Here is a 23,111-nt window from a genome sequence, read left to right as displayed (position 1 = left end):
TTATGATTGGACTGTGAGAAACAGCTTTTAAAGTGTATAAGTTTACCGTAAAGGTACGGTTTGGATGTATTTTGTCAAGTGTAAGACATTTAAATCAATTATTATTGATTTTTAATACTGAAATATTTTTCATATTTGAAAAAATATTGTTTATTTTTTGTAATATAAACATGATTTTTTTAATGCTAGTAAATGTTCTTGATTTTTTTTTTTAAATTTACAAGCATCTGTTGCCAAAATATTTGTTGGTTTACAGACTCAGTTTTCCATTTTGATTGGTTACCCAGTTTTCAACTGGGTTAATAGGGGAACTGCAGCAAGGCTGAGTATCAAAAATGACACATGAAATAAAGAATTTAATGAATTCTTGTCAATTTTTTTATTTTTTCATCCTAATCTTCTGTATCAATGGATCTTGCTCCTTCTGTTAGAACCAATGCTGGGGAGCCTCAGATCATCAGCCCTAGGAAGAACAATGAAATGAAATGGGTCTGGTATATGACATAGGAGATTAGATCATTTCCCCGAGACCAATATTAATAATGTTATTACTATTCAAACACCACAGTGTACCACCGTATACTTAATACTGTAATATATAATGCATAATCCTGTTGTAACGTGCTTTCATTATTAATAATCAAGAGCATTTTTAAACTATTAAAGTTTGATTTGCTGATGATATAGTAATTCTAGCCGAGAGTAAAAAGGATTTAGAAGAAAAAATGAACGGCATAGATGAAGTCCTACGCAAGAACTATCGCGTGAAAATGAACAAGAACAAAACAAAAGTAATGAAATCTAGTAGAAATAACAAAGATGGACCACTGAATGTGAAAGTAGGAGGAGAAAGATTATGGAGGTAGAAGAATTTTGTTATTTGGGAAGTAGAATTACTAAAGATGGATGAAGCAGGAGCAATATAAAATGCCGAATAGCACAAGCTAAACGAGCCTTCAGTAAGAAATATAATTTGTTTACATCAAAAATTAATTTAAATGTCAGAAAAAGATTTTTGAAAGTATATGTTTGGAGGGTCGCTTTATATGGAAGTGAAGCTTGGACGATCGGAGTATCTGAGAAGAAAAGATTAGAAGCTTTTGAAATGCGGTGCTATAGGAGAATGTTAAAAATCAGATGGGTGGATAAAGTGACAAATGAAGAGGTATTGCGGCAAATAGATGAAGAAAGAAGCATTTGGAAAAATATAGTTAAAAGAAGAGACAGACTTATAGACCACATACTAAGGCATCCTGGAATAGTCGCTTTAATATTGGAAGGACAGGTAGAAGGAAAAAATTGTGTAGGCAGGCCACGTTTGGAATATGTAAAACAAATTGTAAGGGATGTAGGATGTAGAGGGTATACTGAAATGAAACGACTAGCACTAGATAGGGAATCTTGGAGAGCTGCATCAAACCAGTCAAATGACTGAAGACAAAAAAAAAAAGTTTGTGTTCAGTGTGTTATAACGAGTGTTTCAAAAAGGACGCAACCCCTTTATTTGACAATGTTAATTCATTAGAAAAATATTAATATTAGTAAAATACTTATACAACAATATTCAAATTACCTTAATAACGTTAATATAGATGTTCATAATGATTTCCTGTAATCTCGATGCAGGTTTTGGTTTTATGAAATCTGTACATTTAGTAATATTTAACAGCCACTTTTTAATAGCATTTGCAGCCACTTTTCGTAATGTTTGCTCAGTAATGTTTAAAATCTCACTTTCAGTGTTAGCCTTCAATTCATCAAATGTTTGAGGATTGTTTATCAAAACTACACTTTTTAAATACTCCCAAAGGAAAACGACTGCTGGTGTAAGATCTGGGAATCTTGGAAGCTACAATCCTTTTGATATCAAACCATGGTCAAAAAATTCCTGTAACATGTCCAGCGTTTCATTAGCAGTATGACACGTTGTGTTATCCTGCTGGAACCAACATTCTCTTTCATGTAAATTTAACATGGCAATAAACTGTTAGATTAACATGCAATAAACCACACTGTCTACAGAGTTGTCAAAAAATGTAGGTCTTACTACACAATGCCAGGAGACGACACCGATGATAAGTATAAGATTGTAATTTTTTAGTAACCCTGAAATCTGTAGATAGTGAAAGCCCAGCACGTGAAGATAACTTATTGAGCTATTTTCTGGGTGAGCGAGTCAAACACATTTTTTCTCATCCTTCAGAACTTCTAATGTTAACAGTGATGGTCGACCTATGCTTTTCCGATCATTTATTCTCCCAGTCTCACGAAGTTTATCATCAAACGCATCATTGTCGACTTATAAGGAATTGAAGAATTGGGAAATTTTATCCAAAGCTCATCATTCACTCCTTCGTAAGATTTATAAACACAATAAATTTCAATAAGCACACGTTCATCCTTGGAAAACAACATCGTTAACACAATAGAGATGAATTTACATTGGTATAGCAGTAGTGCGATAGAAAGACACTTCAATTGTTATAAGCTGCTAACCTTCTTTCATCCAGAGGTGCTGGGTTCAAATCCCGGTCAGGCATGGCATTTTCACACCCGCTACAAATCATTCATCTTATCCTTTGAAGCACTACCAAACGGTGGTCCCACATGTTAAATAAAAAAGCTGCTAACAGTGTACTGTGTTGCCAACTGACATGTAGGGAGAAATAAAATTTACCTATGCATGACTTCTACCTTCTTAAATTTAGGGATGCGTCCTTTTTGGAACACTCGTTATAACACGCTGAACACAAACTGTAATAATTTAAAAATTATCTTGATTATTAATAATGAAAGGATTTGATATACAATTGATGTGGAAAGACGTTTATGGCTTCTGTAAGGATCATCCTAAACAACAATTTCAATATATTATATAATAACAATAAATTGGTACTTACCTATTGCGACAAATACATAAATTATTGTGATTAAATAGCATTTAAATTTTAAGTATGGAGGATATCCAAGTTGAGTAATCATTTCACAATTGATCCATTTTTGTGATATCTTTGACCACTTTTTTGCCAGATTTATGAACAATATACAAATAATCCAAGTCGATCCAAAGAAATTTATTCTCACTTAGAAAAAAATTAAAAACGAAGTACGTAAGAAAGTAAAACAGACTATTTTTATTTTCTAGTTTAATGTACTTATCTATTCCTTTTTTCTATATTAATATTTTAACCCCACAGTATTATTTTATGATGTAATTTTCAAATTAATTATAAACTCTAAATTTTTCTTTCATACATCTAAATTCATTACTCCATTTTCTAATTTAAAATTAAGTAATCTTGGATGACTAAAAAAATTAGCCTGTTAATATTGTTCTTATTACATGTTTCTGCTGAAAACTCTTCTTCAATTCATTTTAGAATTTTTAACTTTATCAACTCACATAATTTTCAATGTTCTCCTGTAATAGCACATTTGAAAAGTATTCTTTTTTCTTTATTCCATACCTGTTATCTTTTTTCATAGCAATAAAAATGTATTACTTCTAATTCTGTTTTACAATAACATACTTTTCAAAGAAAGATTCACTTTATACCTTCAATTACATTTTATATCTTTCTTACTTTCTTCATCCTTTATATAATTATTAGACAAAAAAAATTACATGACTAAGATTTACCCAAAGGCATCTTGCAATAGTTTGGCCTTTTGTATAACTCTTGGAAAGAAAACTTAGTACTCAAGTAAGCCAAGAGAAGATTCACCACTCCTTTAAGGAAGCAATCCTCATCAGTGGAGAAAATTCCCTTTGCAACAAAAGTTTAGTACCTGGGAGAGGTCCTGTATAAACAGCTTACCTTAGGTGAGTATATAAATTATGTCACCCAAAGGGCAAAGGCGGCCAGGGCCTCTCTACACCAAGAGCTTAACCGCACTAGCACCATTCCATTGGTATGAAAATACTCATCTACCGATTATATCTGCTGTCAATTCTAACCTAGGCCTACTCGGCATGGGGGCATTATTGTCTCCAAACCCCAGAAAAAGTTGGAAGTCATCCAAAACATTGCATTGCAGATGATATTTGGAGCACTGTGGTTCATCAGAAATGCCACATTACACTAGGATGCTATTATAAAGACCATTTCAGAAGCGGGTGTGACTCAAGGACTGCCATGTTCAAGCACCAGCATCTCAGGACATCTGCTGAGAGGATCCTACCCCACAGAAAGTAAGGAAAATGCTTCACGCTATACTTGATGAACCACCATGATTGGCAGAGCAATGAGAAATCTAATAACCTAGACCAAGCCGGGAGCCTTGCCATCGGGTGTTCCTTCCCCCTCTGTTTTTTTTTTTTATGCATGAGCATAAAGCCAACTGAAATCACTGTAAGACTCCATGTCCAATGGTAAGATCAGAAAGTAAGAATTAAACCTTTTTGTTTTACATGATGTATGGGAATACCACCGAATTTGATTTGTCATCAGCCATCTCCTTCTGACATTGAGGCTGTGAAATGGGTACATGTATGGAAAAAATCCAACTCCCGGAAATAAAATCCTTCCTTTGTTTCATGTTTTTTGCAGGTACTGGAGATTTGAGTACAGTGACAACAAGGACACCTTTTTCAGCCTTGCGGTCTCCCCAAACCTTCCTAGATGCTTCTAGAAGAAAATGTTGATTGTATTTTCTTGCATACAACGCACACAAGGCGATCACTGCACCCTCGCGTATCCTATATCCTATAATCCTTTATCCTATTTAGAGAAGATAATGAAGACTGCCGGAAGGTAGCGAAGATGGAAAAAAGCCAGCAGTCACCCAATGGAAGAGAAAAGAGGCCTGCACTTTGCTCTTGTGTTGACCTTTACAGGACTCACAGGTCTTTCTACGGTTACAACAGTCTATATAATTATTTACAACCAAAAATACAGATAGGCAAGTCAAAGAAGAAAGAGGGAACTACATCCCACGACATCAAACCCGGCCACCCTAACCCAGTTTGTCCTATGCAAGATGAAGATCTTTTTTCTCTTTTTTTTGAGTTTTTGCTGTCCGAAAAACGCTCCGGCGTTTTTTCCTCGGCGAAGGGAATGCATTGCACTCCCAATAACTATGATCCTGTCAGGCGCATTCCTGCTAGATTGAAAGACACAAACACCAAAACGCCTTCAGCCGACTGACTGAAGGGGAATCGTATCGAGATAAAGATGTAAATACATTGCTAATCTCCTAAGAATAACCCAAGTAATGATATTTAAACTCCGTCAAGTACGGTCCTAAGCCCTGCTGAAAAAGGAGAAAGTTAGTCGCCCTGCTGAGGCGACCAGAACCGGGAAACCGGGGAAAACCAGACACAAAACCAATGGAAGTTGCAAACTCAAACAATACGATCCATTGGCGTATTGTTGATCCAATACGATCCATTGGCGTATTGAATTGGGGGGTGGTCAGTAGCTCATTTCTCACCAGCATCCTGACTCTACAATACTGGTGCATTGGCTGCCTCAGATCCGCATTTGAGGCAGCCAATGCTGGTGAGAAATGGGCTACTGACCACCCCCCAATTCAAAACCTTGGTGGTCATACCAAAAAAGGAGGTTCGCTTTGCTGGGTAGAATGTACGAACTGAGCACCAGGTTCACAAGAGAGAAATCACTGTCCAGAAACTGACAAACTACAAAATTACTATCGGAGCACTATACTATCTCAACTACGTCTTACTGGATCCGGAAAAATGCTGTTTCATCACCATCTGCCAATGATGACACTTTTCAACTCATGAACAAAACGAGAGCTGATATTGAATTCATGTTGGCCAAGCCTGCAACACGTGATGCCAGCGGTATCGGATGTGTTTGTGGTAGCTTTGCCAATGGTCTAATAATAATAGTAGTTCTTTTGTTATTAATTAAATATTTTCGGTTAGTTTTGATTTATGTAGATTTAATCATTTTTGCTTCATTATATTTTTGAATTTAGGTTTTTCGGTGGCTTGTAGACTGTCTGTACGAATAGTTTGGGAGACTGGTTTATCTCTTTAAACCATTCTCCTAGGGCTGGACTGTCTGTTATTTCGTTTACGTTTTAGTTTTTAGTTTGATAATTTGTGGTATTTAATTTTTATTTGATATTATAGTTGCATAATTTGTTGTTAGAGTAAACGAAAACAAATGTAACTAATGACACTGATGGTTGCCATTAGTTATTTTCTTTTTAACTATTTTGATTGGTTCATTTACTTTATTTACAACAATTTCAACTGGTTCATTTTGAGATTGTGATTGGTTAGTTTTATTTTATTTTGTATTATTTACTTTATTGCTTTGTGTTGTGTTTTGACGAAAAATCATTGTATTGTAAAAGATTTACATTAAAATTTTGGTTAATTGGACTGACTCATAAATATGAGCAGCTAGGATGAGTCTGCTTGGAGATGAGAAAATCGCAGTAAAGCGGAACAATTTGAAGCATCTCATATAGCAGCGGACGAAAGGAGGAGGTTATAAGGGAGGCTAAGGCTAGAGAGAAGTTGCAAAACGAGGCACAATTGAAATTGCAAAGCAAAATGCAACAAAAACAAATTGTTTTTGTTCGAGTTCTTCTTTATGTTTAGTTCCATTTCCGTTGGTGTAATGTTAAACCTTTAGGGTTAGTCCGTGATGATTTCAGCTCGATCGGTGTAATCTTGTTTAAGACTATATTTTGTTAATGTTCGGTATTGTAGGATCCGACTGGCATTTACACCGATGGAAATGTCATACGTACCATCTTGACTGTAACCAGACTACAATATGTTTTGTGGCTTTGAAAATGACCTCCGGTAAAGCCCCTAAGGGCTGGCTACGGAGGCATGTGACGATTGGATCCGTCGCATAGCACAGTCTCCTCTTCGGAAGTCAAGATGGCCAAGCATGCGGTCCAGAGTGTAATCTCATTTCACCCAATATCCTATCAACTGGTAATTCTTACCATCAATATCCACATGTTTGCCATATACGTACCAACTGAAACCAGTCCAGGCTTGGCCAAGGATGATTACTATGCTCAGCTCCAACATTCATCCCACAGACTGATGTGATCCTCTTGGCCGGCGATTTCAATGCCCATATTGGTACTGATCGAACTGGTTGGTAACGAACAATGAGTCACTTTTGGGCCAGTTGCAGCATCCTCAGAAATATCGCTTACATGGCGAAACCCGGCTGGTAAAGACTGCTGTATTTGACTACATCCTGATCAATTGCCGATTCCTATCATCACTTAAAGAGTCCACTCAATGTGTGGACTTGACTGTGGGTCAGACCATTGCCTTGTGCATGGAGTGATGAAACTCCAACTACAAAGAGCCAAATTCCAATCATGATAGTCAGTTAGATTGGAAATATCTGCTGGACCCTGTTCTCAAGTAAGAATTCCAGCTTGCACTATCCAACCGTTTTGCAGCATCAGCCCAAACTGAAGATGTTGACATTGAAGATCTCGGATGTTATCATGCAAAGGCTGTGTGCGGAACCACCAGACATCAAATGAGACCGTGGATATCTGATCAGTGTTTCAACATGGTAGATGAGCGGAAACAAGTCAAGCTGGTAAACTTCGAACGTTCACCATGGAGACGTTGTCTCCCCCCTCTTTAACATCATGTTAACTACATAATGCAATGAGTTTTCCAGACAGAAAAGGAATTTGGTCTGGAGAGGATGGCTTTTTGACTGACTTGATGTATGCCGATGACAGTGGCGTGTTCACAGACAGTGATGCTGAAGCCACTGATATTTTCGAAGCCTCCCTCATTACCTAATCTTATGACCTGAAAATAAATGCAGATAAGATACATACACTAACAACAGACGGCTCACATGCTATTGTCCAATTGGATTGTGTGCAAATTAAACAAGTGCAGAATTTCAAATATTTCGGCTCACTGGTCCAAGAGAAGAAAGCAACTATGACAGAAATTCACAGTTGAATTGGTCAAACATTTGCTTCCTTGAAGTGATGCTTGTGGAAGCAAAACAACATCTTGCTGAAGACCCGAGTTCATCGTTTCCAAACTCTGATCCTACTAATTATATTGTATTGAGTAGAAACATGGACACTACTTAAGACAGACATTGAGCAAACTTGAAGTGTTTCAAATGCAATACTTACGCCAGATCATCAGAGTCTCACTTTACAATCAGATATGAAATTTGGATCAACAGCCAACAATCGAGGAACAGATTCAAAACCGAAGACTGCGATGGTTTGGCCATGTGCTGCAGAATGAGTGGAAACTGACTACCATACAAACTTCTCAGCATGAATGACCCACCCATTGGAGTGTACTACAAACAGTTCTGAAGAGAATGTAGATCAAGCAGATTGATGACGATACAAAAAACTGCAGGCTAAACCTTAATGAGGCCAGGACAACGACCATGGATTGCCATGCATGGAAGCGTCTTGTTAATGAAATCAGACAACCATTAGCTTCCATAGCAGTATACGAGCTTAGGAGTTGAGCCAATCCAAACATCAGCTAGGCATTAAGTACTTAATGATATTTAAATTGATCTGTAAGTATTTGAACGCAATCCACAATTCCATCCACAAATAAAATAAATATATAACCGCCATTAAATAAACAAACCCATCCGATAATAAGAAAGACCCAACAGCAAGGAATTGATGATGTCCAGGCTCTGCAATGAATAGGGGGATGTGTACCTCCTAATATATTTGTGTTCCATTACTGTACTTACTTATATTTAACCACATTTGATGTCTTCCTTACTTCCCTCACCCTCTATACATTTGTTACATAAAAAAAAATATATGACTGAGATTTACTTGAAGGCATCTAGCCAATAGTTTGGCCTTTTGTACAACTTTGTGGAAAGGAAAGCAAGCCCTAAAGTATGCCAAAAGGAGATTCACCACTCCTTTAAGGAAACAACTCTCATTAGCTACTAGACAAGGTCAGTCACTGAACCAAATGTTTTCTTAATACCTATTCAAGAAAAAATAGATACCAAATAATCTATTCAAGGTGGCAAAGCACAATTAGTTTTTATTTTACTTTCCTTCACATTTCATACTTTTTTTAATTCCTAATTATTTTTAAATATAATTTCTCCTCTAGTATTTGTTTTATTCACTTCAAACAATTTTCTATTTTCTGCCAAAAGGATTTTACCATCAATGAATATTAATAAAATTCTATTTCCTTCCAGTGCAATTAATTTTCAATGATGCTACAAAAAAAAAAGAAATGAGATTATAATATAAAAAACTATACATACTTATATATATATAGATTATAAGTTTGAATGACTAAATTGTTTACTATAACGTTTGCAACAATATTGGAGTTAATACTGTACTTTTGCAGTAATACTACAATTTTCTAAGTTGCCAAGTTAAAACAGTTTTTTATTATTAAAAACTTAACTATTATAACAATTTATTCAGTCAACTTAAAAAATTCCATTATTTTTACTTACAAATTCGAAGAAGAGTTGCGTGTTTTAAAAACCATTTTACACTTAATATTGTCATCATAAATGTTCCAATAAATGGATACAAAGATAATAATGTAAGATAGTTTGTCCAATAAAATTTAATATCAGCAGAATCTTTTTTCAGTATCCCTTCAACAGGAAAAATACCAAAACACTGGGCTAAAAATAAAACTGGTCGTACTAAAGTATGGAAATTATCATTTTTATCTGATTGGCTTAAAAAATCCTTTTTATTTTTTCTGAAATCTAAACATAATTTTTTAGAATATAATTAAAACCAAAGCTAATAAAACTTAATTATTCTAATTTGTATTATTCTGTCTTTCTTTTCGTGAATCAGGCAGAATAGGTAAATCAATTTTAAACAAATTTAAATGAAACTAATGATTTAAATCTTTTTAACTTAAAATTTTTGCTGGATTTTATTCTATTTATTCTGAACAAAGATATGGACAACGGTTAAAGCAGAAAAATTCATATCAGATTCTATAGGTAATGTATTATTGTTCCAAGGGACTAGATCATCCTTTTTACTTACCTGTTTGATTTTATTCAGCCTGGTGTATTTTCATAATTGATCAAAACAATTGCCACCTATTGCTACAGTTTAAATCTCTTATTACATTTAAATCACTTATAATTTAATTTTGAAAGCCTAGTTCAGTGGATTAAAGGTATTTTTACTCTCCTTAATAAGTGCAGCATTCCCATATTATATTACCTACAGTGTAGTAGTATATTTTTTAATTTATTTTAACTTTATGAATCATTATAAATCCCTTGATGTTTAATACCCTTTTTCAAGAAATGTTTATCAATGACTGCTGAAAATAAATAGTTGTTTTAGTGCTTTACACTAATTTTTTCAATTCATTAGGAGTAAAAGGCAACATTATTCATTCAAATTGTGTAAACAAAGTTGATCATGTACCAATTAACCAAAGTATTGAAGGGGGCTGATGAAATTAGGTAAGTTGTAAACAATAGGAAACAGTTTCAATAATTGTAGAATCATGTTGATGTACTGGAAAAAATCATTAGAATGATTTACTTTTCCAGTAGCTAAAGATTTTATCATAGATAATTTAAATGTCAGTTATCTTAATATTAAAAAATAATGTGATAAAATATGAAAGCTTTTGGGCTACTGAAAAGATCTATAAAATTTACTTGTTAGGACTATAGCAAATAAAATCCAACAATAACAATCGATAGATATCTAGTTTGCATTTTAATAAAACATTTCAAGAAACAAAATTACAGTCCATGTACTTTTCAAAAACTTGTTTTTAATTTTAACAGATTTTTTATGGTGTTTATTGATACATACTTTTTATGGTTTAACTAGATACACCCAATTACAGTTACTTTTTTCTGATGCATGATGAATTTTATAGCTATTTGTAACTAGGATTGAACTTTCTATGAGAGCTACAAGAACTTTCTATATTAAATACAGAAACAATACTAGCACTCCAGCACTGAGTGCTGGAGTGCTAGTATTGTTTCTGTATTGTTTCAAGCAGCAACAAATAACAGATTATATCTACACCATCAAATACCCACTAGCATCTGCTAATATCTATTGGGTTACAAAGAGTTATGAGTTTTTAGTGTAAATTAAAACTCAATTTTTTTTAAACAAAGAATGAACTTTAATTGATTATATATTTTTTCCATTTTGTCTGATCCTTTTAGGCAATTTTGTGATTCCACACTCATAGAATTTCTGGTCCTTATCAGCAAAAAACAGAACCAAATGTGATTTCAGGTAATCATTATTAGTGAAAGTTTTACCATTAAGAAATTTTTGAAAACTTCGAAGCAATTAGTAATTTGATGGTTCAAGATCAGATCTCATATATGGGGGATGAGACATCACTTTCCAAACAAGTTCCAATAATTTTTCACGAGTTCCAAAGATGTGTGAGGTCTTGCATTGTCTTGGTGAAACATGATTCCTTTGCAATTTTTCTTCGATTGCTTCCTCCAGTTTCAATAGTTTTCGACAGTAAACATTGATCATTTGGTTTCTTGGAAACAGCTCAAAATACACAACACTTTTGTAATCGCACCAATTAACAGCATGATCTTTTTTTGATTCAATTCAGCTTTCGATGTGGCTTGTGCTGGTTGATCATGTTTGGACCATGATTGTTTTCGATCATTGTAGATTGCAGTTTTCATCAACAGTGATGATTTGTTTCAAAAAAGGGTAGACTTCATTGCGTTTGAAATGCATAATAAAAATATTTATTCTTTGCATTAAGTGAATCTCTTTCAATTAATGTGAAATTCAAATATCAAGCGTCTTAACAATATCAAGACATTTGATGTGATTTTCAATTGTGTGATACATTTATCCTCTCTGCCATCTACATCATCTTCAGTAGGTCGACCAGAAAGTTGGTCATCTTTGAGTGAAAAATCTCCAAAATTGAATTTTATGAACCAATTCTAACATATCCGTTCTGTTACACAATCAACACCATAAACTTCATACATCTATTTGTGAGCTTCAGCAGCTTTCTTGCCTTTATGGAAACAAAAAAGTAAAAATGTGTTTTAAAATTAATGATCATAAACTGACAGGTCCAAACAAAATTACAGGCAATTTGCTTCTAAAGTATGCAAAAATTAACAGTTTCACCAAATGTCAAAAGAAAAAATCATATCATTAACAAAAGTCCTTCAAAACAAGTATAAAGCTATCCATTTTTGGAAATTGAAATTACTTACTTGCCAACCTAGATATAATACATGATATTTTTTATCTCCTTATTATTTCATAAGAGGGCTTTTTGTTAAACTAGAAACACATTTGCTGTCAAAGACACAAGTTATTTATGTTGTTTAAAAAAGGAATTCAAATAATCTTCATGCCAAAATTTTATTTTCATCCTTAATCATTATGGCCAGATTTTATGAAATGGCCAATATGGAAAAGGTTCTTTGGTGAAAAACAATGGAAGCAATAGCTGTTGTACATATTCTAATATTGACTTCTTTTACCATATTTACTACTTACACTTTCTTCTAGAACTAACTTGACTAATCCCAGATACCTCGGAAAATGATCGAACAATCTTGTTCTTTTTTAAATGAGATGCATTCAAATTTTTATTTTATTACCTTTTCATTTCTTTATTTTTTATATAATTTTCAGAATCTGTACCACATATTAAAAGACTTTTTCTTCCTGGTTTTCTAGAAAATATTATGAGGTAGGTGTTGAGCAAGGGGGTCAACTGAGACCAATAATTTTTACTAAGAAGTAGATTTTTTCTTTAATTATGCTTTTAATTCTATGCAATTTTTAAGGTAAAAACATATTTTATCAAAAGATCAAAACAGACTAAATTACTTGACTGAACATTTTGATCTTTTTTACTCAATCTAAATTAAGTAATTAATATTTAAAAACCGTATGCCGTATTTGAAATAAAAGTTTATAAGGGCAAAGCTCGGAAAGCTAAACAATCCATCAGCATTTTTACTTATGCCTTGTAATTTTTAATGTATGGAGTAATAATTATAAGTTAAAATAAATGTTTTGTAAAACACAAAAATTCATTAATAATTATTAGTACATTCTATTTTGTGGAATCAGATCACTGGAACCATATTTTCATGCATTTAGAAAAAAATAGGTTTTATTTAAGTTCAAACTTTTTAAAAATAAATTTTGTTCTGCTGATCAAAATATTTTTTTATCATAATTTTTAGCAAAATAAACAATGACATCATTGAATAAATTAAAAAAATTTTAAATATAATCCAACATTCTAAAAATTAGCAAAAAAATCTTTGTGTTTTTCAATACATATTGGAAAGCATCCATATTTTTATAGTAAAATCATATAAACATTTTGATGTGCATTAAATATATTAAAATATAAATACTTAGAATTTTTATCTCTGATGTAAATTTCTTTGATCTCTTGTACATATTTGTACTATATATGCAACTTTACATGCAAACCAGTATCTTTAATTTCCAGCTATGAATAAATGTTTACTGCATTCTGTTCTCTATTTTTTTCTGGCTTCACTATAAGTTGCCACAAAAAACAAAAAAAAAATCTATTTCAGTTTTACTATTCTTATATAAATTTAAAATGTAACTGAATAAAAAAAACCTGATAATACATAATACGTTTGTAATGAATGTTTACATTCAAAAGTACATATTAATAAAAAAATTCAAACTAACATTTATGAACAGTATTCACAGTTCATTTATCTTATAAAGGATTGTTTATTTTTCCATTTTTACTTTGAAAATAAATAATACTGTTCAATATCATGGAAATACAAAACTAAAAAAAACAATCAATAGACAAGAGATTAGATCTGAGTTCTTAAAAGTGTGACAAAAACACAACAAAATGCTCATTAATTATTTCTAAACTACATTGTATTGCTGTATATTTACTTTTTATATTGCTTACATCATTGAAAACTAAAAGAAAAATACTACATGCTGTAATTATATATCATTTATTATTGTTTTTTTTTTTTTAATTTTTACATTTATTGTGAGTAAATTTAACAAGACAGAAATTTATAACAATAAATTCTAGAGTTCATCTGCAGTACTATGCACGTAAATGTTTTGCGGGTGTATTTGAATACAGAGAAAAAATTAGTTTCATACATTTTTTATGAACAGTTACCAACCATTATAATGAACATAAGAGGTTCAATTCGTCATTGGGATTTATGATATATTTTTTAATTTTCCTAATTATTATACTACAGAATAAGGGAAAATGCAAAGATTTAAAAATTGGATACCTTTTAAATTGTCTTTTTTACATTTGACATTTTTAGGACCTCTCAAATCTAAAAAATTACAAATAGTTTGTACTTTTGTAATAGTTGTAGTTTGTACAGGGTTGTATGTGTGCATCATGTTGGTATATATTACTTAGTTCTTTGAAATATATAATTATTTGGAATGGTTACTTATGCGATAAATGCTATAGAGGGATTAATGCTATAAAATCTTATGAAAATCAGAAGGGGGTAGTTTGCCTTTCATAACTATTATCTCAAAATTTAAAAAATGAATCTATATAAATAAATCCCACATTTACAACATAACATAAATACAATTACATAGATAATGTCAGAATGGTAGGTTTGCTAATTTATAAATAATAAAAAGGACTGCCTTACAATTTGCCTGGAAAGAACAAGGAAACACTGGAAAAATCTCACAGCAACATTTCAAAGTAAAACATTATGAAAAAAAAACTAGTTTTCATATCCCATTTTAATACATAAAGATAATTATTTTATAAAATATTAATGCAACCCTTCAAAAATAAAAAAATACAATTTTTATAGAATAATTCTAAATTTATTAATATATAAATATTTTGGTATGTATTTAGAACAGGTTAAAGGGTTCAGTATTTTATAATTATCAACATTCTAAGTTAAAATATATATAAAAGATTTTTGGTGTTGTTTTTTTGAAATTATAAAGCTGAAATATATTGTAGTGTAGAAGCTTAGGGTTGGGTACAGCCCCCTCATAAGTCCCCATTACAAGTGTGATCACCTGGCTCAAGCCAATTCCAAGACAGAACCACTCTACTTAAAAGAAATCTCAACCAAAGAGACCTGACTGGGCCTGGAACCACCTGTTACAACATGGGAACACAGGTTTAATCTATTGAAGCACAAGAAAGTAGTTATCTACAGTCAAGATTGAAACATGAGAAGATAGAAACAGAGCTGACATACTGATGGTTTGAAAGTCAACCTTCCTGGCTGTTTTTAGCAAAAGGCAACTCAATCAACTTGTTAAATGATTGAAGTTGTATCCAGTATACATTTTAATATTGCTGGCCCACCTTAACACCAGAGACTCAAATTTTATGTAGTGATCTGAAGATGAATCTTACACAACTTAATTTATCCCCTCTAGGCTCCAATTCTATTTAATTTATTCTAAGAGAAATTTTAAGGATTCAAACTCCATGGCAATTTTTTTTCTTATTTAACAAAGTTCTTAATAAAGAATAATACTGTAGTGAAAAAGAGGACCTGATGGTCTTAACTTCATCTATTGAATTAATTCTTTCTAAGGTTAAAAAAACTACTGTGTAAGTTTCATTTTAATTAGTTTGCTTATTAAAATATTATTGTTAAAAACTACATTCAAGGGAGAAAATTCTCAGCTAGTGTCTAGAATGTTTTATCATTACATTCTATTGTTGAATATAACACAAGATAATTTTTAACATCTTTTGTTATTTTAATTAACAACAAATAAAAATTAAACAAAGAAAATGAATCAGTAAATACTAGAGAGAAAGCTTTATTTTATTAATATAATACAATAATCAACAAAAAAAAGAGTTAACAATTAGTAGATGTCTATATTGATTGTGCATATTTTAAAACCAACATTTACACAATTTTTATTTTTATTTATCATATTTTATGTATAAAAATTAGTAATTACCTTTGTTAGTACTAAAATATTGACATTTTTAAATTCCAACATTATGGTTTTTTCTTATTCAAGCAAATGAAATAGATTAGACAACCATAAAAATATTAATTTAATAAAAAAATTAAGTAATCTCTAATTTTAATAGTAAACAATACAAATCATAAAATTCTATTACATAAATATAACTATTAACCAAAATCACAACAAAATACTGTATTAACATCACTGGTTATGTATTAGTAAAACATTGTTTGTTAGTACTATAATCTAGATTAAAGTTAATGTACATAATCTTTGGTACTATGTAACTATCAGCAGTAATGACTATTTATTAAAATGATACAATATTGAATAAAACATGCAAAAATATACAACTTAAACAAGGGACACATGGACCTATAAACTACATCTGTTCTAAGTACATCACAACATAACTGCTGAATAACTAAAGCAGAACATGTAAAAAGTCACACTAGCCACATTATTAATAACCCATTAACCATAATATCTTTTTTTGCTTTTAGTAAAATAATTGTGGAAAATTATGTCAATTAACATTCATTAACTAACATTTTCGTATTTTAAAGTAATATCTGTTTAAAGCTACTAAGCTCATTGTAAATATAATCAATACATCCATGTATACTGAACCTAAAAGTTTAGGCTCACTAAGTTCACTATTCTACATTTTTTTAAGTTCATGTTATATTATTACTTTTTAAATACTCTTATTTAGTTTTTACACCTACACTTGCTTGTAAACAATATAACCCCAATAATTTCTATTCATACAAATTTCTTAAACTATAAACCATATGAAATAATGAACTTTCCAAAATCAGTTAACGTATTTACCATTTAACATAAAATATTTACACACTCAACTCTGCAATAGAATACAAAAAATCAAGTGAACTAGCAATTTTTATTTATTTATTTTTTTTAAATATGATATATTCAAAGATGGAAATCATTAATTTAATTTTTTTACTATCTGAATATACACATTTTTTTTTTTTTTAGTTTCATCATTTTCAAATGGTATTAAACATTTGTATCAATGGAGACTGCAGTGTTTCATAATTATAAGTTTATTAAATATCAATCATTTTTAAAAAAAACTATTTCTGAATGAAAAGGTTATGTCAATAATTAAAAAAAAAAAGCCACATAAATGAAAATGTCACTTAAAAACATTAGTCAACTAAAATTGTTTTGATATCTTTTCCCCATGAAACTAACACAAAATTGTAACTAAAGAAGGACCAATTTTTTATTAGATCATTTGTAGTTATAACAAGTAGTTAAAAAATAACTGAGAATTGTGTAAATGATTTATATAAGAATAAATTATAACTTATGTTAAAACAGTAGATAGGAATAATGTTAAACATAATTAAATTTCTTTTGGTTTGTAATTATTAAATTATAAACAACAATTATTGTAAATCTTTGTAGTTCTAATCTCTCATTAAATGGTAATTGATAGATATATTTTTACAATGATATATTGTTTTGTCAGTGATATAAATAACTAAACATTCAGTATTTTAACCTACAAAATGATAATGATTATTTTAAAAACTAAGAGATTCCATACAATTCAGTTTTATCAGAATAGTTTCAGATTCTTAGATTTCCCTTGGCTTTGTCCTGATGTTTCAAAAACATGATTTAAATACATTTAAATCCATCAGTTTAAAATAATAACATCAAATATAGTTCAATACCTTCTCATAAAAAGTATATGGATTTTTAAACTTCTGATGAACAATTGACCAAGCAGGCAAAATTTTTTACTTTTAACTAGTTTGTTTCATATTCTGTACTTTGACATCTGTTCTATTATTCATCATTGAATGTTAACAGGTATAACTATATGTAAAATTATTGCATACATTATCTTAATTAACTTATATTTCACAATATAATAAATACATAACAAAACACTTTATTCGATCATTTTAAAAACAAAAGTGTAGTTTGAATCAGTTTGATAATACCTTCCTTTTAATTTTCTGTTCATTAATTTAAAAAGTAGAAAATATTAATACAATGCTTAATAAGTCATAACTAGATACCAGTTAACGTAACTTTTATCTTAGATTTTGTAAATTACATATTAATAACATGTAGAACATCAAATTTAATAAATTTTGTTTTAAAAAATTATTATAATAGATAAATAAAAACCTTTACATATAAATATACCACAATAAAATTTACAGGAATCATGACAAAGTATTAAAAACTAAATAATGCTCAGAAGATACATAAAATGGGCAGTAAATGAAATATTCTAATTACAATATTAGTATTACAGATTTGAATAAACGTATAAATATATATTATTTTTTTATCAGTTTCTTAATTTATCATTTTATAAATTAGTTCTCATTATTATAATTACATAATTGAACTAAGGTATATAATTGATATGACATTCAGATATCTTATTACAGCTTTCTTGATTCAGGAACCACAAGCATCTGCTTCTTTTAATCATGTTGTAACATCACAAATCACCAGGCCAGAATGTGTTATTATAATAGAATTATGCCATAAGACAATGTTAAGGGATCTATAACTTATAAAGAGAAATTAAAACATAATTAGGTTAACAAAGATTTAAATTATCAACTTCCCACATGGGAAGAGTCACACACCTAACCACCTGCATCACTGAGACAAAAGAAAATTCTATTTTTTTCTGTAAAATGTTTAAAATTTTAACTTTAAAACACTGATCCCTACGAAAAACTACAAGTATGTATCAAATTTCCTTCTTCCTTATTTTACATAACCTCTTAAAACTACAAATTCAATTACATATATTTTTTACAAGGTTTATATAAATTCAATAAAGTTATTAATATATTATTTATCTATAATAATTAAATAATAAAAAAAATCAAGTGTTATTAATTTTAATATACATAATATTGTACAAAATATATATATTTTTTAAATATAATATAAAAATTAATTCTTTGGTTAATCTTTGTTATAATCTCAGAATACTAATACACTTCAATACTTCTTATACTTTTACAATTACTTCTACATAAACCAGAAAATATTTATTTACTAAACTACAATCAACTTTCAAGTTATTCATAATTGTGTGATGTGGCTTTTTAGACAACAATAAAAAGTATAAAATTTTATTCTCTTAAATAAAAGATTAAGAAATGCCAGTTTACTTCATTATTTAAACTTTTATTCTTCAGTTTTTAAATGAACGAATTCAAATGATATCAAATTGTCATCTGATTGCTCATGTTGGGTAAAAGTAACAAAGATCAATATAAAAAATAAATTATTTAAACAGTATTAAAAAAAAATTATTTGTATCTAATCCAGTTCAAAAAATATTATGATACATTTTTATTTCCTTGCTACCATAGATAGTCTAAACAAATATTTTGCATAAACACATACGATGATCAAAGCAACAAAACACAAATGAGAAAACTTATATACACTAAACAAAAATGAAAAATAAATAAGAGAAATAATATAAAATCAAATTTATTTCTTCACTTTCCTTTTGCATAAACATTAGAGAATAAATAACAGTTGCTGCTGCTTAGCACATCATCTGTTGTACAAGATTTTATAGCATTTGGTACAATATAAATTACAAAAAAATTTTACTTAAAAATTTGTAAATTATTTATATAATTGTACTTTCTTTAGAAAAACTTGCAAATACCCATTAAATTTAAAATGAAAGTGCTATATATTGTACCAGCACAACAACTTCTAAAACTAAACCACTTCATCGTGCAAGATGCACTAAATACAGAATATATATTCTACTCTCGACGTAATGTTTATAATTTAAATACACATGTATCTTATTTTTATTTCAGTATTAACATTTTCAAATGCTGGTGGATGAAATTAGAGGTAAAAAATATTAAGTCTAATAAAGGAGCAAAGTACTTGGTATAACTTATTAAATACTCAAATTTATCCGTACATGTTATAAGTACAATTAATTTTAGAACTCTTTAAATATATATAAATCTGAAAATTTTCAGTAATCTATTTTATATCTTAATGACAGAAAATGAAATATATTATCAATTGCACTTAAGATAACAATGTATTATTTTATTTGTAAATCAGTCACTTTAACTTTTTGAATTAATTTTAACTCTTTACTTTCACTCGATTAAATATATGTGTGTTAATCTTTCTATTAAATCCACTGATTACTTAGTTAAATATTTATACTATACTGAAATTACATTAACACAGTATTATTTTTAATATTACATTCATATTTTAAATTAATAAAAATTTGTTTTTTTTTTACAAAAATAAAATTAACATTTTTTTAAAATTCTGTTTGCTGAATCTTCATTCAACACACTTATTATGTTAATGTTATTTTACATCCTATAATGAACAAGCATTTTATCTAAACTAGTACATCTACCCGTAAACTACTTATCTGCCCTTATCTATTGGTAGCCAGTTTCTTGCAACCTATCCTAATCAACCTAAATGGTGATTAATTTTGGATAACCCAGATAAAAATGAATTCTTCTCACATTTATCTTCTATCAATAACTATAGAAAGTAGCCTAACACCATTTAAACAGAAGATATTTTCTATAATAATTCTTCAGAGAATTTTTGGCACTTTAGCTACACTCCTCAAACAAACGTTAACCAACACATTCTGCTAACAGCATTTTAATTTCAATGTACAGATTTATTTAAACTGCAATGACTGCATATTCATAAAACAAAATAATGGGTATAAACTGATTACTATTTTAAAATTTAACAGTTAACTATCAAAAAATCACAGTCAAAAAATTATTTATCTATTTTGTATTTCAGTTATTTTTAAGTTTTCCTAGTAATGTGTAGTTATACAAAGTATGTCTTTTATCAAAATTATAAAATTATTATCTGTATAACAGAATAAAAAATTTATATCATATTTAATTACATTGCACAGTTATGAGTTTTTTTTCATTCACTGGAAATAATTTTATTTTACTGAATGTGTAAATATCTTTCAAATTTAGTCAGTGCTTATGAATCTCTTAGGAGTTATAATAAAGACTTTAACTGATGATTAACAGTTTAAAAAAATATTCCAATTAAGCATAAATCATTTATAGATAATATTGTAATATATAATATAAACTGTAATATTATAATATTATATAAACTTTCTTATTGGGTCCTATGTAATTGGTAAACTGCATTTCTTACAACCTAATGGTTCCATAACTGCAACACCTGGACCATTTTTTGAGAATTGAAGAATGTAAGGTAAAATGTCAACAGTTTAATAAGCTAATTCCATAGATTACTATCACTGAATAATGTTGTGTACACTTCCTCTGCATTTTGTCAACATTTTTTACTGATGGTCCACGAGCATGACCATGATGGTCAATGACCATCATCAATTAATTATTGAAAATAACTTTTTAAGCAAAAATTTTTTATCAAGTAATATAAAAACTCAATATTATTTTAATCTTTCTAATGTAGACAGTATAAAAAGAGTACAACAGATAGCCATCCACAGATAATATTACTAAGAGTCTTCGCTTGATGAGACAGCCCTATCAAGCTTTGCCTGTCATAGGAAAACCCCTTTGTTGACCATTAACTAATAAACAAAAATCAAGAATAAAGTCATTCATTTATATTTTATGGGCCAATACTTCCAGTTAGCAGTGTAAATCTAATCAAAAAGTCTAAATATAAATGGTCATTTTAGCATATTGGTTAATCACAGCCTGTATTATAAGTTGTAAAATAAAAGTTATGTATATTGCATGTTATGATATTACAAATAAAATTGAAACATTAGTCTCTTATGTTTGTTGGAAAGGTTTACTATTAAAGAAAGACACTTTGAATTATTTCCTCCTGTGGCAGGAGTTAAGGTTCTTGGTAAACATAAATAAATTAAAATACTACAATGTCTGTTCATAAAAGCTATCCATTCCAGTTCCAATTCTTTTTCATGATACAGTTTCATTAAAACTATTTCTAAGACTTGAATTTTATTCTTTACAAACTTAACATTTCTCTCTGAGTAATGTCTTAAAAATTATTACCTACTGTTCATAAACCTTATTGTTCAAATTCTTGTTGAAATATTACTTAATTTAATTTTTCAGAAATATGAAAAAATTCACATAATTTTAAGATTTATAATTTTATAATTCTTTTTAAAGTAAATATCCATTTTTGTATTTAGTCAAAGTAAAACTGATTTATTCTGTCAGTTCAATCGTGCATCAAAACAGCTGAGTTCCCTTGTATGCCAGTCAAAGCCGATACAGAGTACTATGTTTGAATGGTAAAGAGAAAAATATGCCATGTGTCCTTCACACTAACCATAAATAATACATCAGATCAATCCTGCCGCATCCAAATACTGTCATTAATAAATTTATATGAGACCACCTAATAAGACACACAAATTTACAGGAAAGATAAGTTATGAACTGCTTGTGTCAACTTAAAAATGAATCTATATCAACAGGTTATTTAAGGATATTCTCTTCCAAATAGTTAAATATTTTAATTTGATTTTAATTTTGCGATTAATCTATGGAGAATGGTACTTTCTCATAATATCAAAATGTTTATTTGTAATGATAATTTATTTATGAAATTATAATTCATATGAATAAAAAAAAAGTATTATAAAAGAAAAATGTGTTTTACATAGTCAAAGAACTTAGATTTTATATTTAAATATTTTCCTCTCTTCAAGCACAGTAACCTATATTACAGTTTTGTTTTTTTTTAACACTGTATGGCAAGAAAACATAAAGTATATTGATTTTTTAATTTCTAAATAATGAAACAAAATGACTGTCTAAATGAGATCCACCGTAAGCAAATCAAAATTATTACAGCATATTGATTTAAAGTTGTCCAAACACTTATAAACAGAGAAGAATAAATTAGTTTTCATCCAATGATATTTTCAGTTATGTTTATGTAAAAAGAATATCTGTACAAAAAAAAACCAATCAAATTAATTTGATAGTTATGTTTTAATAGTCATGAAGAAATAGGGTTTACTAAGGTACAGTCACACAAGTCTGCAAATGGAAAAAGATTTAAGGACAGCAAAAAAAAATTAAATAGACATCAGGTTATGGTCTAAATTACATTCA

The 23,111-nt window shown here is 29.5% G+C and overlaps 1 protein-coding gene across 1 annotated transcript in view; it reads right to left on the bottom strand.

Annotated features, from left to right (window-relative positions):
• LOC142329131 (gustatory receptor for sugar taste 64f-like) overlaps window positions 1-21,371 on the bottom strand; it is a 30,548-nt gene extending 9,177 nt beyond the window's left edge. Inside the window, exons 1-3 of the mRNA XM_075373466.1 lie at window positions 21,302-21,371; window positions 9,453-9,599; window positions 2,988-3,083 (exon numbers count right to left, since the gene is read on the bottom strand). Of these exons, the coding sequence (XP_075229581.1) occupies window positions 2,988-3,083; window positions 9,453-9,599; window positions 21,302-21,371 (313 nt within the window). The remainder of the gene's footprint in view (window positions 1-2,987; window positions 3,084-9,452; window positions 9,600-21,301) is intronic.
• Between the last annotated feature and the right edge of the window lie 1,740 nt (window positions 21,372-23,111).

The sequence above is a fragment of the Lycorma delicatula genome, chromosome 8 (genome assembly GCF_047948215.1).
Source record: "Lycorma delicatula isolate Av1 chromosome 8, ASM4794821v1, whole genome shotgun sequence".
In the NCBI taxonomy this organism is placed as follows: Eukaryota; Metazoa; Arthropoda; class Insecta; order Hemiptera; family Fulgoridae; genus Lycorma; species Lycorma delicatula.
This window is presented reverse-complemented; position numbering and strand designations above follow the sequence as displayed.